This window comes from Cyrtonyx montezumae, unplaced genomic scaffold (assembly GCF_038088225.1).
Source record: "Cyrtonyx montezumae isolate F1298 unplaced genomic scaffold, pur_monq_1.0 scaffold_10, whole genome shotgun sequence".
NCBI classification, from domain to species: domain Eukaryota; kingdom Metazoa; phylum Chordata; class Aves; order Galliformes; family Odontophoridae; genus Cyrtonyx; species Cyrtonyx montezumae.
In genome coordinates this window covers 2,314,150-2,336,557 of record NW_027071826.1, presented here as the reverse complement: position 1 = coordinate 2,336,557, position 22,408 = coordinate 2,314,150, and the positions used below count along the sequence as shown (strand labels likewise).

The following is a 22,408-nucleotide window of genomic DNA, read 5'->3' as shown; positions in this document are numbered from 1 at the left end:
ATGATCCATGTATATTCTTCCTCTAAGACTTTGCTAAAAGATAAACAAGCAGATACTTTGAGTGCAGCACATGCTATTGCTTGCCTTCTGTCTTCATCTGTAGCCTTAATGTGTCACTGGTTGTGAGCCTGTACTTTTGGGTTCTGTGAGGTTTTTCTGGTCTCCTTGACCACGCAGTGTGTTTTGTGCTCCCAAAGCAGTTGAGCGATGAGGAACATGCCCTGCGTCCACGTGCTGCTCCCTGTATGGTCCACCTGCATTCCTTCTGCTTGTGGGTCTGGATAACCTTGGGGGGGCACTGCTTCACAACTCCTGTTCTGGGCAAAGCCTGCTGATGTGGGGGAAGATGAAATCATTCCCAGTTCAAATAAGGTGTAAGGAGTGAACTACAAAAAGAGAAATATTAAATCCATGCCTTTTCCTTTTCCCATGCCCAGCTTCACAACTCTATTCCTTCTCTGATCTTGGTGTTTCTTCCCCCCTTCCTTTCTCCTTTTGGTGTTTCTTAAGTTATATTCTCCTGGAGGTGCCACTTGATGGGCACTGCCCTGCATGGAGCCATCGTGGAGCTGGCAGTGTCCCACAGAGACCACCCCAGCTGTCCCTCCCACGTTCCTACATTGATCTGATACAAGCAATTAAGGAAATGATAACGGTGTGGAGTTCTTCTCATTCCAGGTTACTGTGTTCTCCAGTTGCCTGGTCAGCTGGGATAGAGTTGAGGCCCCTTGAGTGGGGCACAGTGAAGAGTTTTGGGGCAGTAGTGGCATGAGAATAAGTGATAAAAACAGGGCTACACCTCTGTGTTCAAAATCCAGGCTGCCTTCCCTCTGAGTCCTGTTACTTGGATGTAGACAAGTTAATCAGTTCAGAGTTGGATGTGGCATGCCTTGTTGCTGCCCATACTGGATAGCTGGGAACTGTGCAGGACCAGGCTGCTTTGGTAGAGCTAATGCTCTGAAAGTGCTCTGAGTTTTAGGATGTGTTCTGTAGCAATGGCTAGCTACACACCTGAACCAAGTTACGTATCAGAGCAGCATTTTCTTTTCATGAGTGCATCTGTAGACCACGTTAGAACCTCGCATTAATGAGTAATTTATGCTATGAAATTGCAGCCTGTTCTTCCTGAACTCTTTTTATTAAGCAACATACCACTGGAGAGGAGTGAATCCAATGCTTGTTGAGAGGGTGCAGGTGGTGGTGTGGTTTTTGTGGGTGGGTTGTTTCTGAATACTCTTAACAGATCTGTTCTGTTGAAAGTTTCTGTCCTCGATAGAATTAATGGTGCCTTGAGCTATGAAATGTGAGGTGTAAAATAGTTTGAGCTTCCTATTGAGTGTTGTCTGCCCTGAAGTTGGGTGTACTTAAACTGCTTTCCTACGCCTGGAAGTTTTTGTAAGCTGCTGACATAGGAACTTTGCATCCCACAGTTCAGCATTTTTTGTGATCCTGGCAAGATGAAAGGTAGTTTCCTATAAATGTATGAAGTTTGGGCTCCATCAGGCTTACACAGCAGCAAACATAGTTTTGAAAGGATCTTAAGACTTCCTGATAAATCAAGTGACACTGAAGTACAAAACTGTTGAAGGATACCCATGTATGAGAACAGGATTCAGGACTGTATTACCCAAAAAAGGGCATTTTCAAGTGCAGAAATACTACGTAGTAATGTTGCAGTTGCTTATAGAACGCTTTTGTGTAAGCCCTTACCTTGAACCTGCTGCTTTCCTTGCTCTAGCAGGGCTTCCAGTTGCTGAATGGAGTTTGGAGACCACTTGGAAAAATTGGGATGCTTTTGAGCTGAATAGTGAATACTGTAAGTTGACAGCTCTCCAATGAGTTGGCTGGATGAATCCACCACTTTTTTTAAAGACTGGATTTTGCTGGGAGAGAGTTGGCAGGGCTATAGGATGGAGAAATGTGCAGCATAGCCCTTTGGTTAAAGGGAGAGATGAATAGAAAGGAACAAAAGTCATTTGCAGCGTGCTCTGCTGAACTGTCGGGGCTGGGTCTGTGCTCACAGCGTTTGTGGCAGTCTGCATCACAGCACAGCTGTCATCCCAAAGGCTTATCCAAGCCAGGAGGAGCCACGTTCAGCAAACATCAAAGCTGATGAATATCGTGATTAATACCAGGTCACCTACTGTGGTGTTCTTATTAACAAAGCTTGCAAGAAGGAACTGTGCTCACCTATCTAGTGGCTTTAGAAGCCATTTAGTACTATACACTGTGTGCTATGTTGCAGGGATGCTTTATCTTAGAGTGTCAAGAGCAGGATTTCTTTGTTTCCTGCTGCCGTTTCAGTATATTGCAATAAAAAAGCCAGTCCTGTGCTGGAGTGTGAAGATTCAAGCTTCCATTTGTAGTCAGAGGAGCGTTGCAAAGTAGTTTATTCTCACTGTATTGTAAGTGCTGCCATGGAACAGACCAAGGAGGCTTAAAATTAAGAATTAGAGTGGGTTCTGCTGTTCTGCTGGATCACTAACAAACCATTACTGACTAACTAGTGCATAATTACTGTCAGCCAGGCCATGTGGTGGGCTATTTATTAGCTGTTGCAGCAAAAATGCATCTACCAAATGCGTGCCAAAATGAGTCAAGTGAACCTCTCCAGCCAGGGTCTCTACTATCCAAAAGCAAAACGGAGTGATGAAATTGCTGTTGACAATCTTAATCTGCAACATCATTGTTTTCATAATCACGATCTTCTTTAGCAAACTAACATTGTGTTCTTGTGGGAAGATAGGATTCTTCTTTCTGGTTTCATCTGTCTGTCCCTAAAGTGGGGCAGGTTGCTCCCCATTGGTATTGAAGTTGATCTCTTTCATCTTAGACTGTCTAGATTTTTCTCTTGTTTGTCTTAAAGCTCCCAATTTAATGTCACTTCTGCATCTTTCAGACATTTCCAGCATTCTCTGCATGTAGAGGAGCAGTCGAGTGAGGCTTCAGCCTCATAAAACCAGGGCACGACGTCTCCAGAGCTCTTGGAGTGCTTGCCTACTATTTTTGGAGCCAGCTCTATTGCTTCTATAATAGGAAGGCTTCTGGAAGCTTTCTCCTTCCCCTCGCCCCAAGAAAGTATCCATTCAGCTGAGCTTTCATTAATTCACAATCTGCATGGCAAAACAAATCCAGTTTTATATGCTAAATAATTCAGCCGTGGCTCATGGATCACGTGGCCCTAAATAGATTGCAATGTCTTTACCCATACCTAGTAACCCAAGAGCACAGCAGCTGCAGCAGCAGTGTTCAGCTACCCAGCTACCCTGTGCTTATCATTCGGGGCACAGCATGGATTGTGTGGTGACAGTGAGTGCCAAAGGAGGTGGTCACTTTCTAGAGAGTGAAGTAATGTGTGGTCTGTGTCATCAGCACTGCAGCAGAACTGGCGAGCAATGGATTTACTGCTTTTTTTTTCCTATCTTGGATCAAGTGGAGTGAATCTGGTGAGCCAGTTCTTCTTCCCAGTTGAGCAAGAGATAACATCCCTAACCAAATTGTATAAGAAAGCTGAAACCTTTCAGGAATAGTTGAACAAGTGAGACACTTCGTGATCGTTTCTAGTACAAAAGCGTGGGCTCAGCAAGGTGCAGGAGAGGATTTTCTTCTCTTTTGAACTCTCCCTTTTGTGAAGGGAAAGGGGATGGATCACTAGGTCATTCTTATTGCCAGGATTTTGGAAGGGAAGACAGGCTCTCCCTGTAGTGCTTCATTAGAATGAGGACTGCTGCAGAAAGTATAGAAGCATTAGTGTTGAAAAGAGCACCATCGTGTAGTCCAGCTGCCAACCTCTCACCACCGTGCCCCACTAAGCTGTCCCTCAGGTCCAGCTCCCCTGCACTGAGCAGGGATGTCTGCAGCTAGATCAGTGGTTTTCTTAAGAAGCTTTCTCTAAAGAAGAGTGTGGAGTCTGTACATGTTAAATCCACCCTGCAGAATCCCAGATCCTCACTGCGTTGGACGAAGAAGTGGAAACATTGGGATGCAGGGGACGTCGCTGACTGTTTGGTGCAGGCCAAACAAAGCTCTGTGTTATAAGGCCTCAGCAATGGTTAGGTCCCTTCTAATGACTATATGTGTTAACTCTTCTGAGTTTCTTTTGAGACTTGCCTTTGCTTTCTTCTGCATCCTGAGCGTGCTGGTCACTGCCCAGCTGAGCTGGTGCCATGGTGCTGTGTGGCTGGAGAGCGTCCCAGTGCCAGTCCCTGTCTGGAGGTGGGCTGCTTAGGCTGGCAGAGGCTGTTCTGCTCTTAGCAACAGTGGGGTTTCTGCTCAGAGCCAGCCCTTAGGCCAATGCCTGCTTCCTAGAAAGCAAATTCTCACAAGGAGCGAGCCCATCCTTTGAAATATTTCATTAATTACTGTTGCTGAAAACAAACTGCTCCTGCAATAAAGCTTTAACTGCCGCAGTGCCTTTAAATAGCAAAAACTGTGGTATGTTGCTGCAGAGATGAATTCCTCCTTATTCCATGCTATATAATACTGCAGGAGCAGTTCGAAAATGCTGCTAAGATGGGGAGATTGGTGGGACCATTCAGCAATCTGCTGTCCGCTGCTGAGAGTGTGAGGCTTCCTGCTGCCAAAATCTGAGTCCTTCCCACATCTGATGCATAAAGGCATATGTTTGGGGGCGGTTTCAGAAAAGGAGAGCAACAAGATTAGTTTCTTATTTTCCTCTTTCTGTTCTGTTTCTCTGTGCCTCTGTACTTTGGTTTTCAGGCTGTACTCAACCCTGAAAAACTAAGCAGAGAAGGGAAGCACCTCCTGCTAAGGATCAGCCTCGGTTAAGAAATGCTATGGTAGCTGAGAGGCAGTAAGTATCTCTGCTGGCTTGGATGCTGATTATTTTTCTTTTTTTTTTTTTTATTCACAAGCACAGCTTTTTAGTACTTACACAGTAGGAATTTGTCAGTAGATTGCTGCCATTAATAGTCTATTTCAGCTCTTTTCTATAGACCAGCAGCTAGAGAAGGGAAAAAAGCATGCTTTGTATGGAGCTGTGTTTTCATCTGTGCTGCACTGTGCCCCTGTGAACTTGTCTGTATGTATTTTGTCAGCTTTTGCCTTCCTCTGGAAGGTGATAGGCCTTCCTTTAAATGCATGGCATCCTCAGATATGATGCATGTGCTTGGATTGGGGTTGTGGCAACCCCAGCTGGGGTGAATTTGCACGATGTTTGTGCTTTTCAAGCTCTGCTATAAATGAGATGTTTTCTTTTTCTTTATATATGTGTCTTTCTATCACTTCTCAGTTTCTCTTGCTTCATTTTGATGTACAAAGCAGTAGGACTGGGACAAAACGTGCTCTGCTCTCAACCAGGAGCACTTCAAGAGAGTTTTAGCTGGTGAAAAAGTGACTGGCAGTCTTAAAACTGTATGTTTGCATTTATTTGGGTGTGGATGTAATAATGTTTCTGTGATACAGTTCCTGCTGAGTCTGAAATGCTGGTGTCAGTAAAGCCAGAAGGCGAAGCCAGACAAAAGCTTGGATAAAAGTCAGAATTTCAGTGCCTCTTACTGATGCTTCCTGGGAAAGTAATGATTTTGCTTAACTTCTGATTTTCATAGAGCACCAGGCACATGTTCAGAAATATTTTTTTCTAAGAACATCCCAAATGGTTGATTTTTCTGTGCTCGAATTTCACTCCTGCAGGTAGGTCCTTGCTTTGGGCTCTGCGTAGTTTAATGAGGATAGTGTTTAATTACAAAGCTGTGATTTCTGCAGCTGTTAGTCATGTCTTCTAACTTCTTTCTGATCTCATGGAGCAGAGGGCATGCTCTCGTCCTCCAGCTCTGCCCGTGCTATGCCTCTGTCTTCTCAGATCACTGTGTTTCTTTGCATTGTGTAGAGCCCAGCAGAGACTTCTTCGTGAAGGACTGGAATGTGTTTGTATAATATTTTATGTATTATTTTAGGCTGCTGCTTACTCAGACGTAGGCGAATGATTAACCTCTCATTCCCCATCACTGGAGGAATTGTGAAATTCCTTTAATACACATAAGTCCAGCTGGGTGTAAACCAACTTCCCTCTCTCTGCTGAGAAAGTCATCCCTGACCACTTTTTTTGAGTGTGGCTGCAAAGTTGAAGAGGGCTTCCCAGGTTGGGAGTGTTCAGTGTCAGCACTGGGTTGTACAACACATTGGGTTGGGTGCTGATTGAGTGAGCTGTGCAAAGGTGGGTGCAGCTCTGCAGTCCCCAGGTGTTGCAGAATCATCATAGAATAGTTTGGGTTGGAAGGGACCTTTAAGCTCATCCAGTTCCAACCCCCTGCTATGGGCACGGGCACCTCACTCTGATGCAGGTTGCTCACAGCCCCATCCAGCCTGGCCTCGAATGCCTCCAGGGAGGGGGCAGCCACAACCTCACTGGGCAAGAGACTCTCATCTCAGAGCTGAAAAGAGAGCAACCTGCTGCACTGAGTCCCAAATACTGTGGGGTCACAGCTTTATCGTTAGCATCTCACACAGCGTTCCTTCGTGATGGCATTGTTGTCCGTGGTCCTTCAGAGAGGAGGAGGCTGGCAGTCATTAAAGCAGCCTTCTGGCAGCTCAGGCTCGAACATTGGAGCTTTTCCAGGGCACCATAGCTGCATCACATACTTCATGTTCCTATTTGCTGGTGGTGGTTCTTCCTCTGTCACAGTACAGTGCAGTACTGCTGCTGGTGTCGGCTCCAAGGACAAGGAGTGGAAGGCAGTGACGTAGTGCAAGCAAGAGATACTGCAGAACAGCTTTTGTTTTGGTGAAATCTCCTGCCTTATCTGTACGTGATGCAAAGACAGGGCAGCTTCAGAAGGTTTGGAGCTTCGTGGTGGCATGCTTATTTTGTCCTTTGTGAAAGGGGACGTGTTACTTTGATTAGAAAGCTAACGTAACTCCTCTGGCAACATCACATCTCACTGCTAGCTTGATGCTGTGCTAACTAGAAGGGTCTTGTGTGTCATGTCTGCATGGAACTTGGACAGCATGTCCTGTGGGAGCTACCCAGGTACAGCTGCAGCCATATATAAGCACAGCAGTGTAGGTGTTGCTGGGGTGTGCACTGTGTTAACGGTGCTCAGAAGCTCCAGCTGCAGTAATGGCATGATGTTAAGTTGTATAAGGTTTTTTTTATATTAATGTGTATGTGTGTATATGTTTGTGTATACATAGAATATTGCTAAATATAGTAGTGTATTTGTATGTATGTTTATTTTCTGTCCCTCTTCACCCTCTTTTGGGAAGGGGTCCTTGTCCTGATAATCTGTGCCCTGCTGTACTCAGACACAATGCTACTTTTCTCATGTTTGTTTAGTTTCTAGGTGGAAGAGACACTGTGAAGCTCTGGGCAGGGCAAGGAGAGCTGAGCAGGGAGCCTTGCATGTGACCCAGGATGGACTGGCTGTGACAGCGTGCCTTAGCTGGAAGGGGAGTTATGATGAAGAGTTCCTGCAGAGCTGGCCTCCACAGGGAACCACTGAATTCTGCATCTTCTACCTTCCATCAAGTCAAACGGTACGGACAGACCAGCTGGCCTGCTTATAGCTAAATATTCAGCACCTCTTTGGACTTCTCCTTGATTGCTTATTGCCTTGCGTGCCACTTGGTCTCAGTCCTTGCTTTCCTAACTGAAGCGTAATGGCTAAAGGACAGAAACGTTCTTTCACAACTGTTATTTGATAATGACAACTACAGATGGCACTGTACTTGGAGAAACCTTTCATTATTATAATTTTTTTCAGAAACAGCTGTAAATTAATTTGGAAATATGGCTTTGAAGTCTATTGGAGAATAGCTTCTCATAGTAGGCTTTAAAATACGTGGTCAGCTTACAGCAAGTGGAAACGCTGGTGATCATTGTTGTGGTTTGTCTTGCTATGGAGTAATTGAATTGGCTTGATCTTAAATTCTGTACTGCTCCTTCTCCTGTGTCTCTTTCTAAGAAGAAACACACGACTGATTTCTAACACTTGTGCTTATGTGACAATTAAGGGAACGCCTCTCACTGTGTCTTGTTATAGGAGTGCTGAACAGAACAACTTGTCCTTATGCAAATGAAAGAACAAGCCAGTTTGTTTGAATTCTGGCTACTTGAAAAAAACACAAACATATATCTCTTTTGAAACCCAGACTCGTAAACTTCCTCAATCTGGAGGCAGAGAGGCAGCTTTCTTATTTCCAAAATTCATGTGGGTTTGAAGTAAACTTTAACCTTTGTTCCCCGTGGTTATGTAGGCAACACGTACTTGCTATGTTAGTCTCATAGTAATTTAGGGCTGGAAAGGACTCCCTTGGTTGCCCAGCTCCTTGGTTTCCCAAGGAGTATCTCATAATCCCTTTGGTAAACTTGTAATTGTCTTCAATCTGGACTTCTGTCTTCTCTCTTCCCATAGATTAAGCCAGTATTGAAGATGGCAGCTCATCTGTGCAATTAGGAACATTTCCATCCCCAGAAGGAACCTTTGTGCCAGCATATATATTCATTTGAGCTGGTGGTTTTTTTGCATAAGGACCACCTCTTTTCAGTTTTATTTCTTTTGCTGCGTTCTGTATAAACTGCAGCTGTTACCCCTCACCTATGTTTTGCTGTGCTGGTTGGGCCCCATGTTTTCTAGTAGCTTCTTGAATAGTGACTGTTCTTAGCCTGGGTGAATCTCCTCTGAGCCATGGCAATAACAGTGTGCTGAATTCAAAACGAGACCTTGTGGGAGGACTCTTCAGTATCACGGATCTACCTTCATTTGCCTCTGTGCCATGGACGTGTCAATTTGTGGCACCTTTTTCAGTTAGCTGAAACTGTGCTTCTTGGTGTTCAGCCTTCTGCTGCATCACTATATGAACTTCAAAATTCTGCCCCTGGTTTCTATTACCAGGTGCTTTGTGCCTCTTTCATGTTGGCATTGCCTTTCATTTCTGTAGCTTTCTTGTTGAGGTCATTTGTAACAAAAACAGATTGTTCCCCAGGCTGATTCTTGAGGCGTGCCTTTGGTTTTGAGGCTGGTGTTTTATTGTTCATCACCTGGGGCTCTTTGTGCCTTACAGCAATTCTTTGTCAGTCTGTCTTACCCAGTGAGGTCTCCTAGTGTCTCCTGAAGACCATGTGAATAAACATTCATAGTGTTCAAGAAAGATCTTCATTTGAAAACCTTCAGATGAATCTGGCATATTATACTATTCCTTTTCCCTGTTTCTCCATGTCTTTGTAATCCTCTTTCAAAGCACTTTCTTACACCAAAGAAAGCCCACCAGGCCTGGAGGTGCCACGATCTTTCTCCCCTGCAGCACTGCCTTCCAGGTGATACTGACCTGAAGACTTGAAACCTGTGTCTACTTCTTGGATCCTTCCTGAAGAAGGAACTTGTTCAGTTGCAGTTTCTTCTCCTTTTACTTGGGATGTTTCTTATAATGGGAACACCTTTTGTCTCCTGGAGAATGCCTCTTGGGTTGCTCTGTCTGCACTGTAGTCCTCTATACCACAGTGTGGCCAGCTTCATTTACCAGATCCTTTAGGCTTGAGTTTCAAAGAGCAAACTGGTGGCTTGCCTTCTGCTTTTGCTCGTCCTTCCTTTTGAAGTCCTGAGTTTTAACTGTGGTTGGACTTGAAGGTCTTTTCCTACCTGAGCAATTCTATGATAATGTAGTCCAAGGTTAATTCCTGCAGCCTTTTAGGAGTGCTCATTTTCTATGTGCAGAAGTGAGGACTGAATAGCATCAGTGTTGGTTTAACTACTTGATGAAACTTGTTACCCCATTGTATTAAAAATGACCTTGGTCTAGTTGCAATTAATGAATGAGGGAATAAACATTAAGGGAAGATAATGTTTCCAGAAGGAAACATCACTGTTCCTGTAAAATGAGGGAGTGTCTGCCTGGGATGCTCTGCCATTATCTTTGTGCTAAATGCTTTTGGAGCAGCAGATAAACTCTGAATACCACAACTTTCAGTTGATTGTTTCCCTCTTTGTGTCATCTGTGGCTTGACTGGAAAGCAGGGAACTCAGATCTGAGTTTTCTGAGGCCCAATGAATAATTGATTGTATATCATTTCATAAGTGCTTTTATGTGAAGACTGTTCCCAAAGTAATGTGCCCTATTTTTCTTACGTTGGCCCACAGGGTTGCACGTGGATGTCGCTGGTGTGGCAGTAGAGGTTGAACCTTTCCACCAATATCTGTAAGATTTTGTTGTCAGGTGGGCACCGGAGAGGCAGAATGGAATAACATCTGCCACAGCAGTGTGTGTGGAGGAAGAGTGTCATTGAATTCCTCCATGTGGAGAGAGTGGCACCCACTGGCATTCACCAGTGCTTGCTGAACACTTACAGAGAGCAAACAGTGGATGTCAGCATGTGTGTTTCAGGAGTGGTGACAGTGGGTCACCTCTGCTAGTGCAGACTTTGACAAGTGCAGCATGCAGGATCTCGTTCACCACTGGCAGAACTGCAGAGCTGGTGGTGACTGCATTGTAGCTGAGAATTAGCTCTAGCACAGTGTTGTGCCCTTTGTGGCTGTTGGAGTTTCCATGGAAGCAGATAGGAGGCAGTACTTGCAGAGCGACCTGCACAAAGAGATTGGGAGCAGTTGCTTCAGTCTGAAGTTAGTGCTGCAAGGGAGTGGTTTTCTAGAAACCAGATGCCTCCACAGCTGCTGCAGTCAAACCAGCCCCTGCTCTGAGGCACTGTGCTTCCCACCCCACCTCTCCCCAGGCCTGGATGCTTGCCACGTGCCAGTGAGTAGCAGAGCATGGTTCACCTTGGCTGTTAGCTGGGACTTTCCCACTCAGGCAGGATCTGCAGAGTGCCTTTGAAGCAGCTCAGTGTCTGCTCTGCCTGCCCCAGCTGCACGAAGGGGATGGAAGTGATACTGGGATTGCACCCAACTGACCCACCCAGCACTCCCAGAAACAACAGGCAGTTGACCATGGTTGAACTCACATGCAGTGTTCATTCCTTTGTAATTGTCGGTGTCCTTTGCAGGGGAGCTAAGCTTTACATGAGGGCTGGGATGCTGGGGAAGTGATGTGCCCTGTCAGAGGTTGTGCTTCTCATTGCTGCTGCCTTTTTTTCCTGCCTAGTTCCTGGAGTTAGTGTGTCCTTGGGGCTTTTTCAGAGTTGCAGTTGGTGCTGCTCATGCAGCCAGCAGTGCTAGAAAGTCTTGCCTACTGGAGTGAGTGTTTTGGGGTTTTGATTGAAATATTCACTTTAATAAGGCCATCCAGTGCTTTGCCCAGAAAACATACAGTGTGAATGTGCTGTTTGAGAGCTCTGTTAGTTTTGTTGTTGTTGTTCTTGCTGGCCAGAGTACATCTTGGAGCTCCTCAGGGCATTGTGGGAGTCCTGACCAAGGATGGGATGTATAGGCTCTCTGTGGACCCTAGAAAGGATTTGGGGTTGGTGCTGGCTCTGGCCTTGTTGAACATCAACTCAATTCTATGAGTGTAGAGGGACCTTTAAAGACATCTAGAATTTTTTTTATGGTTGTGGTGACAGAGAGCTGGAACAGGCTGCCCAAGGAGGTGGAGGAGTCTCCTTCTGTGGAGGTAGTCAAGATCTGTCTGGACCCCTACCTGTGTGACCTATTGTAGGGTGCCTGATTTAGCAGGGGGGTTGGACTTGATCTCTTGAGGTCCCTTCCAACCCCTGCGAGTCTGTGAGTTGTGGAAACGGAGTCTCTTGTACCAGTTCTTCCTCCAGCTTCTATTAAAAGGAATACTTTGGCTTTTAGGCCTCTGTGATTTAGAAGATATATAAATGCAGAAAGATTCTGGTCGGCTTGGTGTGGTAGCTAATGGATCTTCCACAGAGAGAGGGGAGGTGTGTGCAGGTATGAAGGCTTGCATTTCTGCACCAGTCCAGCCAGGAGCCAACTGTAGTGACAACAAGCTGTACTGAAACTTGCAAAAACAGCAGCGTCATTCCAGAGCTGTAGGTATCCTGTTTTTGTATGCCTGAGACATGGCTGATTAGAAATTAAAACAAATAACAGCCTGGCCCTCTCACTTCATTGGCTTAAGGGTGGAATAACAGTGAAAAGGCAGCACTGCCAGTTGTTTCAGTGCTGATGGTTCTTGGCAGAATTATCTCTTATCAGCAATTCAAAACCACACATTTGGGATTGAAAACCTTTTACGCTTATTCCTTGAAGTTCTGAAGAGTCACTGTCTCTAAAGATAGAATTAGAAAGCTTGAAAGCTTACAGAGTAGGGGAAAACAAACAGAATTATTCTGAAGTTATGCACGGTGGGGAATTGTCTGTGACTTCACAATTGTTTTTGGTGTTTTTTAATAGTTAAAAACTTAACCTGCAGCTGCCACAGCACTCTGCTCACCAGTGCTGGAAGGTTGCAGAAATAGGGTGGACTGTGGGGGGAGAAGACTGGGTTTGTATGCAGAGCATTTTCTGCTGGAAGTCCTTGCTCTAATTCTTGGAGCTGGGAATGAAACATGCTGCTGATGCATGCCATGGATTTTGAATGCTCACGGTGGAGAGTGTGTGAGTACTGGGGGTGAGGGTTCACTTCTCTCCAAGCAACTCTTTCAGGTAAGGTTTGCTACTGAAAGCTCTTATGAAATAGTTCTTCCTCGTGACCTGAAAGCTTGGAGGGACGTGGTAGTGCTGTTCAGTTGGAGTTAGCAGCCTTCCTTTTGTAGCTGTCTGAAGCTAATAAAGAAAGGTTTTCTTTAAATCTGGATCCATTAGAACGGTGCAGTGAACTGAATGCTGAATTCAAATGAGGCAATTATTCTGGCAGTAAAACTTCTGACTAAGGCATAATTTTGTTATGTAAATTGTAACTTTTCAACCTTAAATGGTATTGTTGGCCTAGCCAGAGACCAACTGAAACACAGGAGGAAATATAGCCTTAAAGGAGAAATCTGTAGTAGGTGAGGCATAACTTCATCCTTTGTCTTTCTTCATGGACCCAAAATAGCGGTGAGCAGCTGAACCAACTTTGCTGGCTGAACGTGTCCTCCGAGCCTGCTGGGGTAACCAGTTCAGTCCTGTTCTCATTCATGTAATACCTGAGCTCACCTTCGTTTGCAGTTTTCCCTTAATGAAGGGTGTTGAAGTGATTGGTCCAGCTGGATTCCTGATCGTGGCTCGAAGAAAGCCTTTTTAGCACATAATTCAGCTCATCTTTCCAACACCCTGGCGTGAAAACTCAGGAACGAGATTTGATCCCAGCTCCTGGGATTTCTCCTGGGATGTGGAAAGCTGCCACTTGTGTTTCATTGCATTCACCTTTTCTTCCCCCAGGGCACTGCCATGAGCAGCTACCAGAGCTGTTTTCCTCAAAGCACCTCTCCAAAGTGCCCCTCTGAGTGAGGAAGGGATGGCTGCAGGCGTGCTTCTCTGCTGCCTTTCACCTGCTTCCATAATTGGGGCTGGGCACTGACCCTGAGCAGCAACAGATGGTGGAAAACGAGGCTCAAGCAAACTTGCAGCGGCCTTAATTTCCCATTCTCATCTACTCATCTATTTCAGCACCCTGATGGTCTATTTTTATGAGGTTATTTTAGTTGTTAGCATCTAACCGAGAAGGGAAACAAAATAGCTCAGTTGCATTCTGCAGAGGAAAGTGAACTGGGAGGTGACCCATTTCCAGCAAGAGCTGGAATTAGCACAGAAGGCACTGGGGGGGGAGTTAACCCAGTGACTGGGTGTGTGTATGTGCAGGAGTGGGAGCTCTCTTATCCCCACAGCCTGTAGCTGGAGGGAAGATGACATTAGCACTGGTCACAAGGGTGAGCTGATGTTCAGCCTGCAAAATCAGGAGGGTCCTCTTCCCTGAGCTCTTCTCCTGGGTTCCTAGGGATAGGATGAGAGGGGGGAATCTCAAGTTGCAGCGGGGGAGGTTCAGATTTGGGCATTAGAAAACGTGTATTCTCTGGAAGAGCTGTGATGCAGTGGCACAGCTGCCCAGGGAGCGGTGGGGGCACCGTCCCTGAGGGTGTTACAGAGCTGCAGAGATGTCCCACTGAGGGATGTGGGCATGGGGGAGTGGGCTGGGGTTGGGCTTTTCCCAACTGAATGATTCTGTGGTTAAACAACTGTCGAGTGACTACATTGGCTAATGCATGGGGCCGTGTGGGAGCTTTGAATTACAAGTTGTTTTTAGGCCTAGAAATGCAATTCCAGAAAGTGTTTTGGGGGTGGCTGCAAGGGGAAGTGTGTCTTGTGTCTGTACCAGCTTGTGGTGGCACAGAATTTGCTGGTTTAAACTAAGTCATTATCTTTGATGATCTTTGAAATGATTATCTTTGATTCGAGAAGTCTTGCATTTCATGTCACAATTCAGAGATTGCCATGGAAACATAATCTGTTCAGCAGTGTGCTTATATGTTCACCCTGGAGGAACAGCCTCAAGTCTCCTGATGGTTGGATCCCATGCTGCAGTGCTCTGGGCTCCTGCATTTTTGAGCTTTGCATTAGAGATTATGGTGAAGGTGCAACAGAAAGGGTGAATGGAGTGCATAGAACCATTGCTGCTGCTCTTGGGGCAGTAGTGTTAAGAGCTGTGGAGGAGACACTTGGACATTCCTAACTATAAAAATGCTGACTTGGAAGTGGTTCTGTCACTGTGTTGGTGCTTCTGTCACTTTTTGGTTTGGCATCTGTATGGGAACTGCTGAATCACGGCCTGAACCACTGCTGGATCAGCTGAGGTGAGCACTGAGCCAGCCACAGGAGCACAGGTGAAGGCAGTGCACTGTGTGAGCAGAAGGAGTCTGACCCCACCTCTCCCAGACCCCATGTAAGGGCTGACCACCACTGGGGAAGGATCTCTTGATGGAGATCCCTCCCCTGTGGAGTTACTGGTGAGCCTCAACCATCTGCAAAAGGTGAGCCTCTCTTTATTTACTGGTTGTCTGCTTACCATCCAGATAAGCCAAGCAAATTACACCATCCACCTCATAGGTTCATAAGGTTGGAAAGGACCTACAAGATCATCTAGTCCAACCATCCTCCTATCACTATCCCTACCCAACTACTAAATCAAATCCCTTAGCACCTCATCTAAACGCTTCTTGAACAGCACTAGGGATGGTGCCTCACCCACCTCCCTAGGCAGGCCATCCCAGTGCCTGACCACTCTTTCAGAAAAGAAATGCTTCCTCAGGTCTAATCTAAATCTTCCCCGGTGCAACTTGTGGCCATTCTCTCTCGTCCTGTCATTATTTATCAGGGAGAAGAGGCCTACCCCCTCCTCACCACAACCCCCCTTCAGGAAGTGGTAGAGTGCAATAAGGTCTCCTCTGAGCCTCCTCTTCTCCAGACTAAACAATCCCAGCTCCCTCAGCCGCTCCTCATAAGACTTGTGCTCCAGGCCCCTCACCAGTTTTGTTGCCCTTCTCTGAACACGCTCCAGGGCCTCAATGTCCTTCTTGTAGTGAGGGGCCCAAAACTGAACACAGTACTCGAGGTGCGGCCGTACCAGAGCTGAGTACAGGGGGATGATCACCTCCCTGCTCCTGCTGGCTACACTATTTCTAATCCAGGCCAGGATGCTGTTGGCCTTCTTGGCCACCTGGGCACACTGCCGGCTCATGTTGAGCCGAGCATCAACCAACACCCCCAGGTCCTTTTCCTCTCTACATTCTTCAAGCCATTCTGCCCCAAGCCTATAGCATTGCATGGGGTTATTGTGGCCAAAGTGCAGGACCCGGCACTTGGCCTTATTGAACCTCATCCCATTTTTCTCAGCCCAGCTGTTCAGCCTATCCAAATCCCTCTGAAGGGCCTCCCTACCCTCAGGCAGTTTGACACATCCTCCCAGCTTTGTGTCATCTGCAAACTTACTGAGGGTACACTCAATTCCCTCATCTAGGTCATCAATAAAGATATTAAACAAGATGGGCCCCAAAACTGACCCTTGGGGGACACCACTCGTAACAGGACGCCAGCTGGACTTAACTCCATTAACCACTACCCTCCTCTGGGCACGGCCCTCCAGCCAGTTCTCCACCCAGAGAAGAGTGAACCTGTCCACACCACGGGCTGCCAGTTTCCTCAGGAGAATACTGTGGGAGACCGTGTCGAAGGCCTTGCTGAAGTCCAGGTAGACTACATCAACAGCCTTTCCCTCATCTACCTGTCTGGTCACCCAGTCATAGAAGGAGATGAGGTTGGACAAGCACGACCTGCCCCTGGTGAACCCGTGCCGGCTGGGTCTGATCCCTTTATTGCCATGCACGTGTCGTGTGATCTCCCTCAATATCATCTGTTCCATAACTTTCCCTGATACCGAGGTCAGGCTGACAGGCCTGTAGTTCCCCAGGTCTTCCTTACGACCTTTCTTGTAGATGGGAGTCACATCGGCAAGCCTCCAATCTTGTGGGACCTCTCCAGATAACCAGGAATGCTGATAGATGGCAGCAAGTGGCTCGGCAATCACCTCTGCCAGCTCCCTCAGCACCCTTGGGTGGATCCCATCTGGCCCCATGGACTTGTGGCAGTTCAGATGGAGGAGTACATCTCTGACCGTCTCTGCTTGGATCACAGGGGGTGCATTACGCGCCCCGTCCCGGACTTCCAGATCAGGGCAAGTACCGTGTGGACAACTGCTCTGTCTATTAAAGACAGATGTGAAGAAGGCATTGAGAACCTCAGCCTTTTCGTTATCATCTGTGGTTATATTGCCTGCCTCATCAAGTAAAGGCGGGAAATTTTCCTTAGTTTTTCTCTTGCTGTTAATATATTTGTAAAAGGGTTTCCTGTTCTCCTTTACAGCAGTAGCCAGTCTAAGTTCAAGCTGGGCTTTAGCATTTCTAACTTATTGCCTGCAGATCTTGGCCAGTTCTCTGTAGTCTCCCCAAGTAGCCTGACCCATCTTCCAGAGGACATAGACTCTCTTTTTCTCTCGGAGTCTCAACAAAAGATCCCGGTTCATCCACACTGGTCTTTTGCTCCTCCGGCTTGACTTACAGGACTCCGGGACTGCCTGCTCCTGTGCCTTTAAGATTTCCATCCTGAGGAGCATCCAGGCTTCCTGGACCCCTTTACCCCTCAGGAGCAAGTCCCAAGGGACCCTTGCAACAAGCACCCTGAACAGGTCAAAGTCTGCCCTCCGGAAGTCCAAGGTAGCAGTTTTGCTAGTCACCCTCTCGGCATCACCCAGAATAGCAAACTCCACCATTTCATGGTCACTCTGGCCAAGACAATCTCCAACCTTCACATCTCCTTCTAGTCCTTCCCTGTTAGTGAAGAGCAGGTCTAGCAAGGCATCTCCCCTGGTAGGCTCTTGCACCAGCTGTGTCAGGAAGCAATCCTCCACACATTCTAGAAATCTCAAGGACTGCTTCCTCTGCGCAGTATTATATTTCCAGCATATGTCAGGGAGGTTGAAGTCCCCCAAGAGAACGAGTGCTGGCCATAGTGCAACATCTACGAGTTGTTTATAGAACACCTCGTCTATTTCTTCATCCTGACTAGGTGGTCTATAACAGACCCCCACCACGATGTCACTCCTAAAGACTAACCCCCTGATCCTTATCCATAGAGACTCTACTTTGTCATTTCCAACCTCAAGCTCTTCAACATCAAAACACTCTGATATCGAGAGCTATGCCACCACCCTTTCTTCCCTGTCTATCCCTTCTGAAGAGCTTGTAGCCATCAATCCCAGTATTCCAGTCATGGGAGAGGTCCCACCGTGTTTCTGTAATAGCCATGAGGTCATAGTTAGCCTGCCTCACAATGGCTTCAAGCTCTTCTTGTTTGTTGCCCGTGCTGCGTGTATTGGTGTAGATGCCCTGGCAACGCCTATGCCGTCAGCCTCTCGCGAGAGAGCTGCTGTGGTCTGCCGGGACTGGCCGCTCTCACTCGGCTCCCGAGAGACAGGAACCTCCCGAAAACCCGCCCTGTACCTCAATCAGCCACTGCAGCTCCGGCTGTGTTTATTGTTATTTTCTGTGAATACTATTCTTTCGAGTTATTCACCCTACAGCATCTCACGTACAGCACAAGGGAGAGCACACCAAATCTGCCAGCATTGATATACTCAAGGGTAACAGGCACTGTTGGGCAGGTTTGGACTAGATGTGGGCAGGTTTCACCTTGGGGCTCCCTGGACACAGGTTTCTCTTGTGGGAAGATATCTGCTATCCTTAAGATTTCAATCCTGCTGCAAGATGTGAGTAGTTCTCCAAGGGATGGCTGTGGCTGCCTGGCTGCTGCTTTTCCTTCTTCGTGTGGTTTCCTTTTGAGGTGTGGGCTGCTTGATGTGTGGAGCAGGAGTTGTGCTGCTGCCTACCCTGAGCCTTCTTCTCTAGTTCCAGGCAGGCGTATTTTGCAACTATAATTTCTTCCCTTTCTGTTTTTCTAGGGTTTCTGGTATGCACTTAAAGCCATATCTCAAGTTACAGAGGAAAGAGCGATCTCCAGAAATAAGCCAGGACTCCCTGAGGAGCCCACCTATGAGCCATCAGAGATCCACACAAGAAGACCAGTATGCCAACAACTGCACCCAAGTGAGCGTCCTCCCGAAGCCCCCCCTCGCCGCTCCGCCTCGGAAGCTCCTGGGCATCATTTATCCCAATACCATGTGCAATATGAGTGGGAAAGGTCCTGTGGGTGGCCTGAGCACCAGGGAGAAGAACGTCCCGTCAGCAACGATCCACCAGGGAGAAGAAGGGGAAGGGCCCCTGGATGTGTGGGCCGTGGTGAAGCCCGGCAACACGAAGGAGAAGATCGCCTTCTTCGCGGCCCAGCAGTGCGGCGGCAGCAGCCAGCTGGGCTCCATGAAGCTCAAGAGCACGTGGGATATCGATGGCAGAACGGTGAAACGGCGGAAAAAAACGGATCTGAAGGAAGCCAAGATCCACTTGGAAAGGATGAGGGAGGCGAACGTCCGCTGCTCTCCGCCGGAGCCCTTCGCGTGCGGCGTCGAGCGCTGCTCCGTGCACTGTGGGGCTGACGGCGCTGACGGGCTGTTCCCGGGCAGGTCCCTCTCTGTGATAGAGATGGTGGCGTTTCTGGAGCAGCGAGCGAGTGCTTTGCTGGTGGACTGTGCTAAAACTTGCACATCCTCCTCCACGGCGAGGCTGAGCGCTCCGTCTAAAGGCGCTCCTCCTCCCAGCTCTGAGCCTTTCGGCGCTGCCGGGCCGTGCGAGGTGCACGAGAGGGGACCTTGTGGTGCTGGTGGTGATGGTGGGGAGCAGCAGAGCGAGCCGGTGCGCGTGCTGGACATGGTGGCCAAGCTGGAGTCGGAGTGCCTGCGGCGGCAGAGCGAGCGGGACGCCGGCGGCCTCTCCCGCAACAACAGCTTCCGCAGGAACGTGGGGCGGGTGCTCCTGGCCAGCAGCACGCAGCCTGGTGCTGAGCCTGGTGCTGAGCCTGGTGCTGAGCCTGGCAGAGCCTCTGCGGGCAGCGTGGGCAGGGCTGAGGAGCTGGGGGCAGCGGGGGCTGGCTGCGGGGCGAGGTGTGGGGATGCCGGGCTGTGGGATGGCACCGCCTCTGCTCCGCGGCCGTTCCCTCCCGGGATGGAGGCTCGTGTGGGGAGCACGGGTTCAGGACTTGCTCACGCTGTGTTGGCCGTTGCTGCTGAGAGGGGCGATGCTGGGAGGCGGGTTGAGCCTCCCAGAGCTCTGCCGGCCCTGTGCCCGGCGATGCCGATGAATTCCTTGGCGAGCAAGTGTGCGACCGTTGATTGTACGTCGAAAGAAGCTGTAATCCTCTCGAAGCAGAGCCTGCATCCTGCTAGGAAGGAGCCCCTGTGCATCAGTGTATCGGTCACCAAGACCGAGAAGGGCTGCGGGAAAGAGAAGCTCCCTCCCTTGGGTTCGAGTGAAGACCCCCTCCCGGGGCAGTTGTTTTTTCTCCAGGCTGAGCAGAGCTCCACCCGTGCAGCACAGCCACTGCGGGAGTGCACCCAAGGAAAGCCAGGAGAAGGAGCCCAGGATGAGGATGAGGATGCTTTGGAACCTGACAAATCGTGTGTCAGGACCAGCGTCTGTCCTGAGCCCTCAGCCCTTCCTGTTCCCCCTCCAGAAGGTGCTTTGCAAGCACTCGATGCTTCCTGCTTGAAGCGGCAGGTCTCGCATGACTTTTTGGAGACCAGGTTTAAAATCCAGCAGCTTCTGGAGCCTCAGCAGTATATGGCTTTCCTCCCTCACCACATCATAGTGAAGATCTTCAGCTTGCTCCCTACCAGGAGTCTGGTGGCCCTAAAATGTACTTGCTACTACTTCAAGTTCATCATCGAGTACTACAACATCAGGCCAGCGGACTCACGCTGGGTCCGTGACCCCCGCTACCGAGAAGACCCATGCAAGCAGTGCAAGAAGAAGTACGTGAAGGGGGACGTGTCGCTGTGCCGCTGGCACCCCAAACCTTACTGCCAAGCTTTACCCTACGGGCCTGGGTACTGGATGTGCTGTCACAGGTCCCAGAAGGGCATCCCGGGCTGTAAGCTGGGTCTCCATGACAATCACTGGGTTCCTGCCTGCCACAGCTTTAACCGTGCTCTCCATAAGAAGACCAGAGGAGTGGGAGCCGAAGGAGAAGAGGAATATTAGTGCACATACACTTTCCTGCGAGATGGTTGGGGGTAGGAGGAGATGCTCATGCCTTGTGCTGTTTACAGTGTATATAGTTGTCGTGTTTTTTTTTTCACAGGGCTATGAAACTGCACATACTTCAACACGAGAGCCTTTACCTTTTAGAATAAAGAGAGCTTTTAGTCCATCTGTGTAAATAACACTATAAAAACTAATTGTACATACAGAGTCTACAGCTGGCTGAACAACGTAATCACTACAATGCAGCTACCATAGTGTTGCAGCTATAGTTGTGTGTGTTTTTAAGTGTCTTGTTTCAAAGTCTGTATATCCTGTATAATATATGAATGTTTCTGAGAAGAAACTCTAAATAGGTAAAGGTCAACTTGGTTAAAGAATCTTCAGACAGCTGAACTGGACAACCTTAAAACTAGACTAGAGCAGAACATGACAGTAGCGTTGGCAGTGGAGAAAAAGAGGAATGTTGTTGTATAGTCAGAATATAAAGGAGTTCTTGCCTACCTTACCCATGTCTGGTTGGTGGTTTTTGTTTTTTGTTTTGGGGTTTTTTTTTTTACTTAAATAAAATGTGCATTCTCAATCTGCCCTTACCTGCATTGCTCTGGTGGAAGTGCTGGAGAGCAGCGGTGGAGCTCAGGCTTTGTGGCATTGCCTCCCTTAGCAAATGAATCCTCTGCAGCCCCAACCCCGAGTTATTTGGGGAGCTCTGTGCTGTGCCAGCTGTAGATCCCCATCTTTCCCTCCTCCTCGTGGTGCTGTGCTGCAGCCTCTGCCTGAAATCTGGCCAAAGCTGTTGGGATCAAAGGCTGTGCCTTAATTTCACTTGAGGAAGAGGGAGAAGAAAGGGCTTTCCTGCCCCCCCCTCCCCACCCAGCACTCTGGAAAAGTGGAGATAAATGTGTGGTGCTGATGGCGGTGAGGAAAGTCAGTGCTGGGCTGAAATAGAAGCAGCAGAGGGAAATATTTTGTAACTAGATAAGGGACGGGTGAGGTCATTTCGCTCAGAACAGGCTGTGGGATTCTGGTCACCTTCACTGAGCGAGGCCACGGGGGTGGAGGGGGAAAGTGAGAAGACAATAACAGCAGAGGGATCTGTTTGTTCCTTGCAGTGGTTGAAGGCAGAGCAGTGTGAGGCGGGCAGCAGTTTACATGCTGTGCTGCTGATTTCCAGCCTTGGAAGCACCACGGCGTTCCCCCCCCCCAGCATATTTCAACCCACAAACAAGTGACCATTATACCACTTAAAAAAAAAAATACTGTTAAAGATTTATTGCAACAATACAATAAAACTTAGAAAAAGAAAAAAAAAAAAGTCGTCATCATCATCATCATTAGTTCCATCTCGTTTGGAAGTCGTGGAGAGGACCCTCCCTGCCCCTGTGGCCAAACCCAGCCGAGCTGGAGCTGCTGCCCTCACCCTGCACCAGATACAGTGCTTCCCTCCCTCGCCCCAACCAGCCTGGATTGCATTCGGGGTTGGGATACACGTTAACTCTCCCTTAGCTACGTGTGTGCAGAGCACTTCAAAGCCAGCAGTCTCTGTTCCCTTCTGGACCGTCTCTGTGCACCTGATTACAGCGTTGCAAGTAAAGTATTTGGAAAACGCCGTGGTTAAAACATGGATATGGCTTAAAAAGGTGTTGTGGTGGTGGTTTATGTATCCCCCCCAACACCACAGTGTGGGTGCTCACACACCAACAGCTGCTGAGGTGGAGGAGTCATTGGGTCAGTGCCATTTCCTTAACTGCTTCCCAGAATGAACCTAACTCGAGTTTAGGGCCACAGGTGTCCTGGTAGAACAGTGTACGTGCTGTTAGCGTGGAGCTAAGGGACTTTGGTTTAAAGAAACCCCAAACTGCAGATTCCCATCCTGAAGATGAGGAGCTGCTGGGCACAGTGCTGCTGGCACTG

The 22,408-nt window shown here is 48.1% G+C and overlaps 1 protein-coding gene across 4 annotated transcripts in view; it reads left to right on the top strand.

Annotated features, from left to right (window-relative positions):
* The window catches only part of FBXO34 (F-box protein 34), a 36,789-nt gene extending 15,787 nt beyond the window's left edge, over positions 1-21,002 (top strand). For 3 of the 4 annotated variants that reach the window (XM_065748108.1, XM_065748091.1, XM_065748099.1), the window contains 2 exons: positions 7,295-7,494; positions 18,304-21,002. In XM_065748108.1, coding sequence (XP_065604180.1) covers positions 7,415-7,494; positions 18,304-20,494 — 2,271 coding nt within the window. In that variant the 5' untranslated portion in view covers positions 7,295-7,414 and the 3' untranslated portion in view covers positions 20,495-21,002. Of the gene's footprint in view, positions 1-5,232; positions 5,653-7,294; positions 7,495-18,303 lie in introns of those variants that run through there. The other variant, XM_065748115.1, reaches the window with a different exon arrangement.
* Positions 21,003-22,408: the final 1,406 nt, after the last annotated feature.